Below are 14,810 nucleotides of genomic sequence, written 5' to 3'. Positions count from 1 at the left end.
TACTCTCAAAGGCTGGAAACCGGGTTCCTCCAAAGACCTGCCCCCAGCAGCCAGGCTGGTGCGGGCGCGGGAGGCGCTCCTCTGGGCCCCGGGGAGCGCTGGCCCCGGAGGGCTGCGCAGTGCGGCCGGCTGGAGGCCCCGGCTGGCAGACGCAGGGGCAAGTGCAGGCAAGCGCCAGCAGTCAGAGCCGAGGCGCCCCCAAGGAGACCGGCCCTCCTCCAGAAAGCTGCGACGTACCCGAAAGCCCGAAGCAGCATCTTGAATTCACGGCTGCGGTTTGAGTTTGTCTCGCTAAATTCGGATTAATCGTCTTTAGCCCACAAGCCGCGGGCCCGGCCGAGCAGCCCCGGCCCCGTGCAGAATGTCGCTCCCGGTCCCCCAAAAGGCCGTGGACGGAGTGGGACAAGGGGTGCTGTCCTCCACCCGCCCGGGAAACCCCGGAGCGAGCGCTCAGAAACGCGGGGCGCTTGCCGCGGCCGCGCCCAGGTTCGTGGTCAGCGCTCGCGTCGAATTGCCCGCCGTGGTGTCCTCGGCTTTGCAGGTGCGCCTGGATTCGGGTGCTCACCCCCCCCCCCCGGGGAGCAGCGGGGCCGCGTCGCTCTCCACGGCGGAGACACAGCCGAGCGGGGGACGGGCACCTCCTCACCGATGGATGGAGGGGTCTGCGCCCCGAGGGAGTCCGCCGGGGCGGCGAGGGGCCAGAGGAGCGGCCTGCAGGTCACACGTTAATTTCATAGCCACTCGAGGAGGGCCAGCCCTAGAGCAAGGGGCAGGGCGGGGAGAGGGGCCGCTCGGGGACATGGCCCCGCGCCCCTGAGGTCGGGCTTCCGCAGCAGGGGCCCGGACACCCCGTCGCAGAGCACCAGGGGCGCCTGGTAGGACGTGGGGCGCTTCTCCGGGGAGTCGGGACTCGACCCGTCCGTGGGCCTTTGTCCAATGAAGAGCAGGCTTTGCCCGAGGGGGTCTAGCTCCATCTTGAAAAGCTCGTACTCCACGTGGGGGAGCCTGATGCCCAGCGGCAGGCACCCGTTGGTGGCTGTGACGTCCCGCTCGGTCCCCAAGGACCAGGCCCCCGGGCCCCCGCAGCTGCTCGGCTCGGAGAAGTTGAGCATGGCCGTGGTGACCTGGTCCATGGGAGTCACCCGGGCCCGCGTGACCTGAAACACCAGCTCGGTGCCCCCGAGGACCTTGTTGGACGGCGTGCCCCTGGTGTAACGGCCGGCTGCGTAGACGGTGAAGGTGGGCTGACGGCAGGCGGGGTCCGAGAAATGGTGGTAATACCCTTCCCAGGAGCGGTTGTGCCCGTGGAAGGTGAAGAGCCTGGTGAGGAACAGCACGGCGGGGCGCACCTCGCACCCGGGGCTGACCCAGCGGCCTCCCAGGCGCAGGGGCAGGGCCACCTGGGGGGGCAGCACGGGCGGGTGGTGCTCGTTGGAGCCGGCGATGAGGCTGCACGCAGGGCAGGGGCGAGCGTGGTGCTGGCAGAAGGCAAGGAGAACGGTGAGTGTCCGACGTGGACGGGGCGTCGGGGCGCACCCTGCACCGGGGCATCGCGGGCCCCGCCCGTCACTCCCTGCCTCCCTTGCCAACGGCCACTTTGCCCTCCTCGGACCTCCGTAAGCTCCGCCCCCTCCTGGGCCTCCGCACCTGCTGCCCCTCCCCCTCCCCCCCCCCCCCCCCCCCCCCCCCCCCCCCCGGTGTTGGCCTGGCTGGCTGCTCCTTGTCCCCCCGAGTCTCTCGGCTCCGGGAGGCCTTAGCGACACTTTTCCAGATGGCACACCTCTTCTCTCCACCCCTCCCCCTCCCTTCCCTGGAGGGTAGGTCCCGAGAGCCCGGAGGCCCGCGGCTACTCTGTTCCCAGCTCCCTGCACAGGGCCGGGCTCACAGCAGCCACATAACGCGTGGGTGAATGAGCCTGAAAGAGTGGGGGTGCCTTACGCCCTGGGATTTGGAGGTTTTCTGTCCCACACCCCGCCTGCTTGGTCCTGAGATTCGGCCATTGGAGTTTGTGGCCTTTCTCCTGGCTCACTGTTAACCCCCTCCCGCCCCCCCGTCACTTTTAGGAGCTTCCTAAGTGCCAGGCGTTGTGCAGGGCCCAGCTCGGGCAACCGCCACGTGTTCTGGCCGAAGCTGCTGGAGCTCCGGGAGCCCACGGCCCAGCCCGGACGTGGCGGAGACCGGCTGGACCGTGCCGTCTGGAGCCTCTTCCCCGTCCCTTCCAGACTGAAAACTTCACCCTCCTCGGAGCCGCACCCTCTCCACCTCGGGGTGGAGAAGAGGCGCTCTTTTTGCTTCAAAAACGTCCCCCGGGAAGGTGGGCATCGTTCTCTCCCTCCCTTAGAAAGCACATGTGGCGACAGGGAGGCAGGGCCACGAAAATACTCCTGCCCGTTGCTCAGAGTCTCACCGAGGAGACCGTGGAACAGAGACGGTCCCTGCTTTACAGAGTCCCCGAGCTGGGCTTGCAGTAAAACCCGTCAACAGGAAACGGATGCCAAATCCACGTGTGGGGAAGGACTCAGGCTGCATTTTGGAGGAAAGAGGCTCAGTTGAGGCCAAAAAGGAACCAGATATAGACATCTTGGTGTGGGGTTTTTTGTGCATTTGTTTTCATTTTGTTTTGTTTTGTTTTGTTTTGGAAGGGAGCTGTTGCCCAGAATTTGATCCAGAGCATCATTCTCAAAGGTAAATGTCCTGGGAGAGACCGCTTGTCAAAGCAAGGCTTGACACTGGGGACTGGCAGACATCACAGGAGGGAACCTCAGGCCAGGGGCACGGGCAGGACAGGCCAGGGAAAAGAGGGGGCACTTTGAGAGCCCAGCTGGGAAGTCAGCTCCATTTTTTTTCTTTTTTCTCTTGCAAACACACACACACACACAATTTGCACAGATTGCTGCTGGGTGAGTTTTATGCCACACAAGCGGCATTCGGGAGTTCTCGTTTAGAAAGAAAATATTGGATGATTAAGAACAGGGGTTTTTGTGTTTGTTTTTAGTTTTTTGCTTTTTTCGTTTTCAGATCTGCCACATGAGCAGCTTTTATTTTATTTTATTAAAAAAAAATTTTTTTTAACGTTTATTTTATTTTTGAGACAGAGAGAGACAGAGCATGAACGGGGGAGGGGCAGAGAGAGAGGGAGACACAGAATCGGAAGCAGGCTCCAGGTTCCGAGCCATCAGCCCAGAGCCCGACGCGGGGCTCAAACTCACGGACCTCGAGATCGTGACCTGAGCTGAAGCTGGATGCTTAACCGACTGAGCCACCCAGGCGCCCCTAGCAGCTTTTATTATTTGTGTCTGTGAGGGACCTCAACTTGCCTCGATTTCCATAATATGGAAACCTGCATTATTTTTGGCTTGGGGGATGTTGACGTGAGGGCAGAGGGCGGGAAGGCACTTTGAAATGCCAGCGAATGGCTGCAGAAATGTGACGGACAGAAATGAGCAAGCTGGGTATTTAGCTGCCGGGCCGGTTAATTGGAACGCTGGCTGATAAGGGTTGAATTTAGGCGTTTTAACCCACATTCGGACTGTTGTCACACTGATGGGGATTGACAGGGCAGGATGCATTACATCAAAATAACACCAGGGCTGTTCTCCCCCCCTCTTCCCCCGCTCCCTTCAAATCTTCTGCAGACAGGACACTGGGGATGCTGTTTGGTAATTTGGGGCAACTGGTGTTCTGCATAACAAATCGAGAGGTAGTGAGCCTTTCAGGTGGGAGAGGAGAGAGGAGAGAGAACAGGCATTTCCTCCTCTGCTGCGCTTGAAGGGGAAGAAAAATGAAAAACCTTTGTGGCGTCATCCTGCAGAGGTCTGGAGTGGCACGTGTTAATACACAAGGCCCCAGCCAGCAGAATTCACGCTTGTGCGGAAGCCAAACTCTTACTGGTTCAAACCTGTTACATAAAGTTATCTCTCAAACAGCACATAACAGTTTCTAATTAACCCCCAGAGGTGACAGCAGGCTTAGATGATTTTGGTCGAGTGTTGGCTGATTGATTAGGATTCTACATCCAGGCAATGAATTTGGGGATCAAATTGGTTTTAAATTAACTTCTAAAAATGTTATGTTTACCATCTGGTTTGGGTCCTGGGCAAAGCTTGGGCCCCAGAGAGCATAAGGTAACGACTAATTCGTTCCTTGGGGGTTTATCTGCAGCATTTTCTTCTCTGAAATGATCTTTTTTTTTTTTTTTTCCCAGGGAGGGGGCAGTTGGTGAGCGGATATCTAATTTAATGTCTGTGCATCTGGCACTGCTTGCCTGTGCCCACATTCCTGATCTGTTTCTCAGTCACCGTTCAGGTTGTATTGGCCACGCTGGCTGGTCAGGCAGCAGGACGGCAGGAGTCTGCGGCCCCAGAGTCCTGCCTGGGGAGACCTGAAAATTGTCATCTTCTGTGCCCCGGGGGTCCGTCCTCTCTGTATTCAGAGCCGTTTGCCCTCCTAATGAGGTAGTGGGCACCAGTAATCACCCCACTGCCAGAGCCTTCTCCTCTCCAAGTAGGATTAACGTCAGACCAGCCTAGAACATTGGCTGCCAAAAAGGGAATAATTTTGAGATCACGAAAAGAACTCGGGCTGATTTTCTGATTATGAGAACTTCTCACGCTTCTCTGCTGTCCGGATCCTGGCTTGGGAGGAGGTGGCGGGAGAGGAGAGGAGGGCAGCTGGGCTCATCCCTAGTGCCCTCCTTTGGGGTACTTTGGCAAGCAGCTGCTCCCAGAGATGAGACATTGCCCGTCTGCTTTCGTTCCGTGAGTGTTGAGTACACAGTAGGCACTCAATACATGCTGAATGATGCGAGCATTGCCTAAGAGCTCAGAGAGCACTTGGTGGCGGACCTCCTGAACTCATCCATCCAATCTATTTGTTCCCAGTTTGGGTTCTTTTTTTAAATGCTTATTTATTTATTTTGAGAGACAGAGAGTGGGTATGTAGGAGTGGGGAGAGGCAGAGGGAGAGGGGGAGACAGAGAGAATCTCAAGCAGGTTCCGAGCTGTCAGCGCAGAACCTGACACGGGGCTCGATCTCATGAAGGGTGAGATCATGGCCTGAGCCAAAATCAAGAGTCGGTCGCTTAATTGACTCAGCCACCCAGGCGGCCCTGTTCTCACTTTTGAAAGATATTCCTTGGGGACCTTGTACTGACATTCTCACCATGGCATCCTACCTTGACTTCGCTTTCAATAAACCCTAATAAAAGTGAACTTTTCTGTAATTGTGAGTGTAGGCAGCAAACCCCTGTACCCCGGGACCTCTGACTTTGTTGCCGGCCTCCTGGTAACCGTGTTGCAGATCCTGGGAACATCGTTTACACCCAATTAGGGAGAATAAAGAATTCGCATTCGTAGTATTCCCGTGTTACAAATTAGTGCTTTAAGGCTTGGGCAACTATTTTAGTAGAATCGGTTTCTGTTTAAATTCTTTTGTATTTTATTTTATGCTTCTACAAACACTTTTCTGAGGAGGGGTCCTTAGGCCTCACCAGCCCCACTGGAGAAGTCACGAGCCTCCCCGCGCCTTGCTGGCCAGGCTCTGCGTTCCGTGCCGAGAGTCCATTCTGCAAATGAAACTCAGATTCTTTCTGCCCGTGTGCTCAGCAGGCAAGAAAGGGCGACCGGGATCTGCCCCAAATGGGGGCGGTTTGTTTGTGGCCGCTTCATTTAAAAATGTACGTTAAGCACCTCGAGTGAAATTCACGCTGGAGTTGGGGCGGGGGAGGCGGGTCTCACAGGGCAGGTCCCTTGGTACTGCCATCTCCTGCCCAGAGTGGGGGGGTGGGGGGCTGTCCACAGGCCATCTGGGAGCAGAACCCCAGGCAGAACCCCAGGCCCCACCCCGGACCCACAGAACCTGACGTTCTGCATTCAGACCTGAGGTTCTGCATTCTCAGAAGGTGCCCAGACGATGCCGTCTCAAGTCGGCGTCGTGAGAACAGTCAGCCTCAGAACGGCTGCTGCCCCTGACTTGAGTATGAACATCTCTGGCTCTAGGCCAACAGGGAGGTCCACGCCGAGCTTTAGAGCGCTGCCCTCCACAGGCTGTGCGGCTGTCCAGCAGAGCCCTGGAGAAGGGCTGACCTCTCCCTGGTTCCTTCACTAGCATTTAGTGGCCCCGACGGTTCGCCAGACCCTGGGCCACGTGTGGCGACACTGGAGAGTGGGACCCCACCCTTGCGGAACGTCTACTTCTAGAGGAGAAGGAGGCGGGTAACAAGTAAACCATGTAGCCCAGGGCAAGCTGAGCGCTGGAAAGTGTGCAGAGTGGGGATTGGAGGGCACATCTGATCTGAGAACTGAGAGAGGCCTGCCCAAGCCCACATGGCCAGCAGGGCAGAAGGGGACCCTCTGGGGCCCGCAAGAAGGATGTCAGGAGGGTCCGACACAGACAGGCTGAAAAGCGGATCTTTTGGAAGAAGCCAGCCCCGTAAAGACCCGAGTAAAGGTGTCTCAGGCAGAGGGAGCAGCACGTGCAGATGTCCTGAGGCACGCAGGCCAGAGTGGGGGTGCGGAGAGGGTCCTAGGCAGGGACCGGACCATAGAGGCCCTGCTGGGTTGGGGCTCAGTGCCCGCCCTTCCAGGGCCCCGGACTCACCAGGGCGCTCTGAAGCGGGCGCTGGTAGCCCGTGGGCCGGTAGTGCCTCCTTTCCACTGGGTCGGTGTGGACGTCCCCCAGGTATAGCTCGTCCACCAGCCGGGGCCCGGCCCGGGGCTGCAGCTGCACGCGGCGCTGCGTGCGGACCAGGCTGAGCTCGTGCATGGTGAAGCCCAGCGCCTCCGTGCAGTCCCGCTTGGCCCGGGCGCTCAGCAGCTCGTACAGCGCCCCGGGCAGCCAGGCCCGGGCCGGGGGCAGCCGCTGGGCACAGTCCTGGCCCGCCCAGGTCTGGTTGAGGCTCCTGGTGACGTCGAGCAGCGCACGGCGGCTGTGGAAGACGATGCCCACCTTGTGTAGGCGGTAGTCGGCCTCGGTGGCACCCCGGGTGACCCAGGAGGCCCGGCGCAGGCGGACCTTGCCCTTGATGAGCAAGGAGTGGGCGGGCTCCCGGCAGAAGGGGTCCCTGTAGTAGAACTGGTAGCCTCGGAAGAGACGGTTGGGGTAGAAGGTGTAGGAGCGGGTGAGGAACTCGGGCCCCGGGCGCACCTCGCAGCTGTCGGACAGAGACGGGGTCGGACAGAGCCGTGAGAACCAGCGCGTTGAGCCGAGCGCCTCCCTCTGGGCTGGGCTCCTGCAGCCTCAGTTTCCCTGCGTGGTCTCAGCCCCACCCTGCAGCCCAGCGGCCCCGCCACGTCGTGCCCTGCGGCCTCCTTCAGCGGACACCCTCCCTTGTGGCACGGGTCCCGGTGGGTCCTGTGGATCCCTACTGGCCCAAGAGGTGTGCCGGCCTTGGAGCCAGAGGACCCGGGCTCCGATCTCATTTCCGTCCCTCGGTGGCTGCGGGGAATGCCCCGCTGCTTCCTCTGTGACGTGGAGGCATCAGACTCACCGTCAGGGCCTCCGGGAAGCCTGAAGCACGGTGACAGTGCCTGGGGGGTGCTTGGGAAACAGAGGTTCCCTTGCAGCATTTGGGGAGCCCCGTGCTGTGAGCTGCAGGAGGCCGTGGCCTGTCCGTCCTTCCCCCACTGGGTCCCCGGCACCTGGCCCGGAGCCTGGCACCCCACGGCCCCTCCCTGGGGCCTCACTCAGTGAATCGTGACCGATGGGCACTTACATTCGGTCTCCCCTTCGCTAGGTTGAGTCCCCTGACCGAGTGTAATCCGTGTCTGTGGCACGTTTGTCGGTCTAAACCAGGGGTCACCAAACTTTTTCTGTGAAGGGTCAGATAATAAATATTTGTGGGTTTTTTTGTGTGTGTGTGTGGGGGGGGGGGCCAGGCGGTCTCTAGAGCGAAAGCAGCCAGAGACCATAAGGAAACGGGGTCGGGGAGGAGGCATGATCGTGTGCCGGTAAAACTTTGTTCACCAAGAACAGGGGGTGGCCGTCCCCCGGGGCTCTTCTGCTGGTGGTGAAAACTAGCACGGGGTGGGCTTGAGCACAGAGGGCACCCAAATGGCTCCTAGACCCACCGCCGCACCCTGGATTCGCGGTTCAGACTTTGCCGCGGAGGGTTCAGATGGGGCGGACGTTGGATGAGTTCCGGGGGGAACGAAAGAGCAGGCAGGTACCCCCTTCGCATGGCTCACACCATCTATACTCTTATTTTTGCAAGAGTTTTCAGACCAAGGCTGATGGCGCAAAGGAAACATGTTCTTACCCAGCACGCAAACAGTTCCCTTTTCCTTTCTTTCAGTCTTTCTGATTACGTGAAGGAGAAAGTCCCTGTTGGAGCTAACGTGTCTTTAACGCCAACCTCCCTTTTCTCCCAGAGAGAACAGACTCTGAGGCAGGCGACGAATCCAGTGAGAATTTAATTATGTTGTCTTGTTTTCATTGACTTTCTTTTTACAGTTGCCTCCTATTTATGGCAGGTGGCTGTGCTCTCCCTATCCACAGTGAGATTACGCTTCCGTTAAAAATAATTATAGTGCGTGGTAAATGTGTGCAGTTTACTGTATACCAATTATACCTCAATAAAGCTGTAAAAAGAAATGAATATATTTAGGTAAACAAAAGCAAGCTGGTTTAAAGAAAAATGGTAAGGAGATGCCAGTACAGGAGGTAGTTAAAAACAGAGAGGGGTGACTCATCTACCTGAGCGTGGGCCACAGCCCTGTCCTCACCTGCATCCCAGACGGGGCCAGAGGTGGGAGATTTGCCTAATGGGGTGCAGCAGGCCATAGCGGATACCTCAGTGGTTCCCGGACTCTGGATTGTTCCCTGCACTGCCCCCAGGAAGCAGCAAAGCCTGTCTAGAGGGCACGAAGAGGAACTTTCTAGGAAGAAAGTTCTAGAACTTTCTAGAAGAACTGTCCTGGAATGCCGTTGTCTCAGGGCAGAAGCAGCCTGCAACCAGTTCTGATGTTCCCCACACCCCAGTTCTATCTCAGAGTGACCCGGGCTGGTGGCGCCTGGACCTCACCTGGGTCTTGGAGTCGGGGCCGGGGCAGAGCCTGGGAGTGCATCCAAAGTGGCTTTACGGAGCTCATGTCCCCTCCCTCCGCCCAGAGTGCTAACAGATGTTTGGCCGTCGGGTTTCTCCCTGACCCCACGAGGTGCATGGGGGACGTGGAGAGTCCAGTCCCTGACCCCGGAGCAGGACTGGCCCAAAAAGGGATGGCGGGGGAGGCAGGGATGTATTAGGTGGGGAGGAGGCCACTGCCTTCTCCCTCACCCAGGAGGGAGGACTGCAGAGTTCACGCCCCACTGATGAGGGCGGAGCACAAAGCCGGTTGCCCCAGAGCAGCAGACAGGGCCTCTGAAACGCCAGGCGAGACGGTCAAGGTAGAGAATTCAACAGACCCGCGGGACGCCTGGGCCCTCTCTCGCCTGCTGCTTCCTGCCTCAGGACTCTCAGCTGAATCTTACCACCTCTGAGAAGCCTTCCCTGACCACTCTCAAGAGAGCCCTCCCAGATCCCTGGCTATCACATCCTTGGTCTCGTCCCCTTCGTTACGGAGCTTAGTGCCGTCTCAAGTTTACGTCCCTGATTTCTGTGTTAGCCGTGTTCAGGCTTGTTCCCGCCGTGGCTCCCCCAGACCTCGCGCGTAGGTGGCACTCAGTGAGGACTGCCTACCAGGCGCTCACGTGGATTTCATTCACGCTGGGACGTGATGCCCAGCACGGCCCTGCCTACCAGGTTTGCTCTGTGGAGGGGGGCGGGCAAAGCCACGCGTTTGACAGCTGGTGAGCCTCTCGGACCACTGGACGAGCCGTGCCGCGTGGACGCTGAGGCTCAGGGAGGGTGAGGTCTCCCTGCCGGGGGCCTGCGATCAGGGAAAAATCTCAGGGTCTTACCCAGTGGAGACCCAGGGCCCATCGAGGCGTGGGGGCAGCAGTGCCGTGACGGGTGCTCTGTTGGGCAGGGGCCGTTGGCAGCGAGGCTCCCAGTGTAGGTGGCTGTCCCCTCCCGTCCCAGTCGCCTCTGCCGTGTGGGCTGCAAAGCAGACGGACGTGGGTTAGTGGTCCCGACTCCCTGCAGAGACTCTGCCCGCCCTGCCCGCCTCCCCAACCCATCCTGGGCCACAGCAGAGAGCCAGGCACAGTCTGGCTTTGGCCTCTCCCCAGGGTGCCCAGCTCCCCCTCAGCCGCACCCAAATCAGGGTGCCTAGAATCGGCCTCTGGACCCATCGTCTCCTGCATCTCAGACGTGACCGCCACGGAGTACTAGCCTCCTGGAGGGGGATTACCCCAGGTCCCAGCGCTGGAAAGTCTCTGAGAGTTGCTGCGACACACCAGACTCCCAGGAGCCCAGATCTTCCAAAGACGGGCGCCACCCGGTCCACCGAAGAGCCCAGGTTCTCCTTGACCTCTGCCCCACGGAGCAGGCCAGAACGGCCACCTGCCTGTCGAGACCACTCGCACAACGGGCCCTCCTTGGTGGGGCCCGTGTGTCGTCCGTCTGGGCGTCACGGGCCCCCCCGCCGGCACCTGGCACATAGCGGGCGTGCGCAGGCCTGTGGCGGGTGCCCGGGCTGATGCGTCCGGCTGACGGCGGGGCCGGGGAAGAATCGGAGGCCCAGGCAGGACGGCCGTGAGCCGCGGGGGCCTCAGATCCTCCCGAGGGACCCCCACATGTGCTCATCTTATGGAGACAAGCCAGGCTTGGCCACGGGGCTGTTCAAAATCCCTCCTGCTTGCTGTCCTGAGGCGAGCGCCCCGGGGCCTTCGGCTGCTGAAGGGCAGCGGTTTCTCCAGAAACCGTCATCTCCACTCAGAGGGCCGGGCTTGACACAACGCAGATGGCGGGATGTGTGGGAAGCTGGGCGGTGAGCAGCGTCCAACTATTATGGCAACGGGCCGTGTCCGGGGCGGCCGGCCTCGACCCGCTGGCCGGCTCCCGCGGCAGGGCTTTCCAACGGCACTTCCTCCCACCGAGCCTGGGGCCCACGCGATGGGGGGCCAGCGGGGGACCCGGGCCCTGATGGCCCAGGGGCCCCAGGAAGGCTCGATGGTGGAGTGGAAAAGCAGACGAAAGGTACATCCCGCCCCCTTCTCCTCTGCACACCACACCTTCCTGGCACCCCCCCAGGGCAGGCCTGGGGAGGCCTGGGGGTCCCACACCAGCCCCTTCGCAGCCGTCCGATGGGGCGCGTGACCCCCAAACTCTCTGCGCCCCCGCAGCGTCTCAGGAAAATGAGGCAGAGCAGAGTCCTCCCTTCCTGGAGGCCCCGGGGTCTCATTTGGAGACCCTTGGGATCCCCCGAGATCAGCTGAGAAAGCAGAGGTGACGCCCTGGTGACCACAGTCATGGCAGCCACAGTTTCTATGAACCGAGTGTCACCCCCCGCGGGTTTTATTCGCTGCCTGACTTTCGTGACGGCCCTCGGAGGCGGGCGTCAGCATCAGCCTCCTCTTATGGGCAGAGAGACAGGCTGGGTGAGCTGGGCTTGGCTTGCACAGGGGCACGTGCTGCCCAAATGTGACAAAACCCATGTGGTCAGACTCTGGCTGGCTGGTTTCACTATTGGCCGTCTTGCATCACAGGCAAGGAGAAAGGGGCTGTTTTCAAGACTCGGTGGGATGAATTTGCTGGATGGATGGATGGATGGATGGATGGATGGGTGGATGAAAATGCTGATGCCCCACTGCGTCCTTGCTATATTCCCAGTGTGTCCTATAGCTGATTTATGGGTTTTAACCACTAAATGAAAACAACCACCCTACCAACTGGGGCTGACATGGCCCCCCATGGACACATGGGGCTGCTGGAGGGCTCTCAGGCCATACCAAGGGGAGTCTTGAAGAAGAGGCTCGTGGAGAGTTCCGTATTAACTTGGGCACATCTCGTTTCTCGCGGGGCGTGGGTGGGCGGGCACTGGAATTGGGCCACGTTGCCAGCGTGACCCTATCAGGAATCCTGAGCCAGGGTTCACATCCGAGTCAGCACCTCCAACCTCCTCCTGCTCCCACGAGCGGCCTCATCGGGGGACACTGGGGCCCCTGGATTCAGTCCTGCGGTTAATGCAAACATCAGCATCGTGAGCAAACCCTGTCTGACAGTGCTGATTTGGAGACTGCGTGGAAGCAGAGGGAAGAAAAGAACCGAAGGGGTCGGTGTTACCTGCCTGGCCGGAAAATCGAGCTTATGTCTCAGAGCAAAACAGCGGACGGGCCCTGAAGGTTATGTTGGCATTGTCTCCACCAAGCTCTGTTTCTGGAGGAAATGTTTTCTGTTCAAAAGAAAACAAGCCTTTCCGCCCTGTACTCTCTGAAGGTACCGAGAAGAGATGGCCCTTGATGTTAAATTCTGTCCCCAGTCCTCAGAGGGCACATTCCCGCTGAGCGTGTTTTAGTTTGTCCTGTTTTCCTAGGAGAAATTAGGATCTAGGGAAGCCATGAAGTCCCAACTGTGTTCGGAGCAGACACACGCAAAACACGACACACAAACCGGAGACCTTCGTGGCGAACGCACCAGAGTGGCGCATAAAACGTCGCCTCTTGGCCGTTTGCAAAGCTTCAATTTAAAGGTCGCAAACATGAAATCAACCAGTCACCGATGAATATATGGAGGGCTTTCTGTTGCAGCTTTTGAGGTAGCTTTTTGTTTTTTTTCTCCCCCGACCTCGTCTGCCCCCCCCCCCCCCCCCCACCAAACAGTCTTAGCGAAAGGAACAGCTGAACGCAGATGGTGCCGTGGGTCGGTTGCACAACTTTTCGCGGGGACCCGATAGACCGAGTTCAATGCATGGGCCAAATTGATTTTTATCAACCATGGGTTTTTAATTAACAGTGGTGTCCACTTACCGCCATCCATTATTTACTGTTTACCCACTAATTAAAAATTATGCTGCCTTCGCACTCGTAAGAGCAGGGACATTTGAAATTAGATAGCATCGTTCAAATTACCTGCAGAATTACATCCAGAGCGCCCGATTGCTCAGACCAAGCTACTGGGGTTTAAAATATGATCTGCTCCGAGCTGATGTGCTGTCGTGAGTCAGAATGCCAGAAACAGCCTACAGAGGCCAACACCGTACGGAGCCTGCCGGGGGCCTTCGGGGGGGCAGGAGGCTCGCTAAGCCCCTTCTGAACACACGTCTGCAGACCAGCTGCTCTGTCTGCATTATGGTGGTGAGTCCTTCCAGCAGTCCCAGGGGAAGCAGCCCCTCAGTGTGCTGTACCCGCCGGTCACATCTACAGACCCAGTGGCATAATCCGCATGACGACCCGTGACGTAGGTTCTGCCGATGCCCCCGCTTTGCAGATGAGGAAACAGGTTCGGAGATGGTGTCACTTACCCCAGGCAGATGCTTCCTTCCCAATTAAAAAAAAATAAATAGATTTTGGCGAAATACACCTGACATAAAACTCATCATTTTATTATTTTTTTTAAGTTTATTTATTTTAAGAGAGAGTGAGTGGGGGAGAGGAGCAGACAGAGAGGGAGAGAGAGAATCCCAAGCAGTCTCCCCACTGTCGGCTCCATGCCCAACCACAGGGTTCAAACTCACACACCGTGAGATCATGACCTGAGCCGAAACCAAGAGGCAGACACTTAACTGACTGAGCCACCCAAACGTCCCTAAAACTCACCATTTTAGCCATTTCAATTTTTTTTTTAACGTTTATTTATCTTTGAAGGAGAGAGAGCGAGTGGCGGAGGGGCAGAGAGAGAGGGAGACACAGAATCCGAAGTGGGCTCCAGGCCCCGAGCTGTCAGCACAGAGCCCGACGTGGGGCTCGAACTCACAGACCATGAGATCATGACCTGAGCCGAAGTCGGACGCTCAACCAACTGAGCCACCCAGGCGCCCCTAAAGCTCATCATTTTAGCCGTTTCAAAGTGTACAAGTAAAATCCAGTGGCATTTAGGTTAGTCACCATGCTGTGCAACCATTGCTGCTGTCTAGTTCCAGAATGTTCTTATCACCCCAAAAGGAGGCCCTGTACACGTCAGTGAGGACTCTTCATTCCCTCCTCTCAAACCCTGGCAACCACTAATCTGCTTTCTGTCTCCACGGATTTGCCTATTTTGGGTATTTCATAGAAATGCTGTTAACAATCTGTGCCCTTTTCTCATCCGGTCTTCAGAGGACGTGGTTATATCCTCATTGTGCGGATGAAAATGAAGGCTTAGAGAACTTTCACACCCAGCTCCCCCGTCCGTGTTTTCTTTAAAGAGCACGATAAGAGTGGGCCTGAATGAAAAGGGGTTTGTAGCCAGACAAGTATCAGGTCTTCAGAGATCCTTCTTTTGGGGGCAAAAAGCAACAGAAAAGCAGTCTTTCTTCCTGTCCTAATTGGCTTGTTCTGAGGTTCTGGGAGGTGAGTCAGCTGATTCTGGGTGCGGCTGTGAACATTTCTTACCCTTGTGGTTGTGCGCAGATTTTAGAGGGTGTTAAAAAGCAGCCACGGGGCGCCTGGGTGGCTCAGTCGGTTGAGCGTCCGACTTCGGCTCAGGTCGTGATCTCACGGTCCGTGAGTTCGAGCCCCGCGTCGGGCTCTGTGCTGACAGCTCAGCGCCCGGAGCCTGTTTCAGATTCTGTGTCTCCCTCTTTCTCTGACCCTCCCCTGTTCATGCTCTCTCTCTGTCTCAAAAATAAATAAATGTTAAAATAATAATAATAATAATTAAAAAAAAAAAAAAAAGCAGCCACAGTTACCGTAGCAAACCCATGCTGTGCGGTCCGCATTGCCGAGGACAAGACCGAATTTTAAAAGGGGTTGGTCTGTGCTTGATTTTACAATATTAAGAAATGCTCAAAGTAAAT

General features: G+C 57.8%; 1 protein-coding gene across 1 annotated transcript; it reads right to left on the bottom strand.

The window, feature by feature from the left end:
• Positions 1 to 731: 731 nt before the first annotated feature.
• Positions 732 to 10,043, bottom strand: APCDD1L (APC down-regulated 1 like; the record flags this gene model as incomplete). Its single annotated transcript, XM_042979689.1, has 3 exons — positions 732 to 1,478; positions 6,598 to 7,150; positions 9,895 to 10,043. Coding segments are annotated over 3 exons (1,449 nt in total), but the record flags the coding sequence as incomplete, so codon positions are not given.
• Between the last annotated feature and the right edge of the window lie 4,767 nt (positions 10,044 to 14,810).

This window comes from Panthera tigris, chromosome A3, assembly GCF_018350195.1.
Source record: "Panthera tigris isolate Pti1 chromosome A3, P.tigris_Pti1_mat1.1, whole genome shotgun sequence".
Lineage (NCBI taxonomy): Eukaryota > Metazoa > Chordata > Mammalia > Carnivora > Felidae > Panthera > Panthera tigris.
Note: the sequence above shows the minus strand (reverse complement) of the source record. Positions and strands in the feature narration are given on the sequence as shown.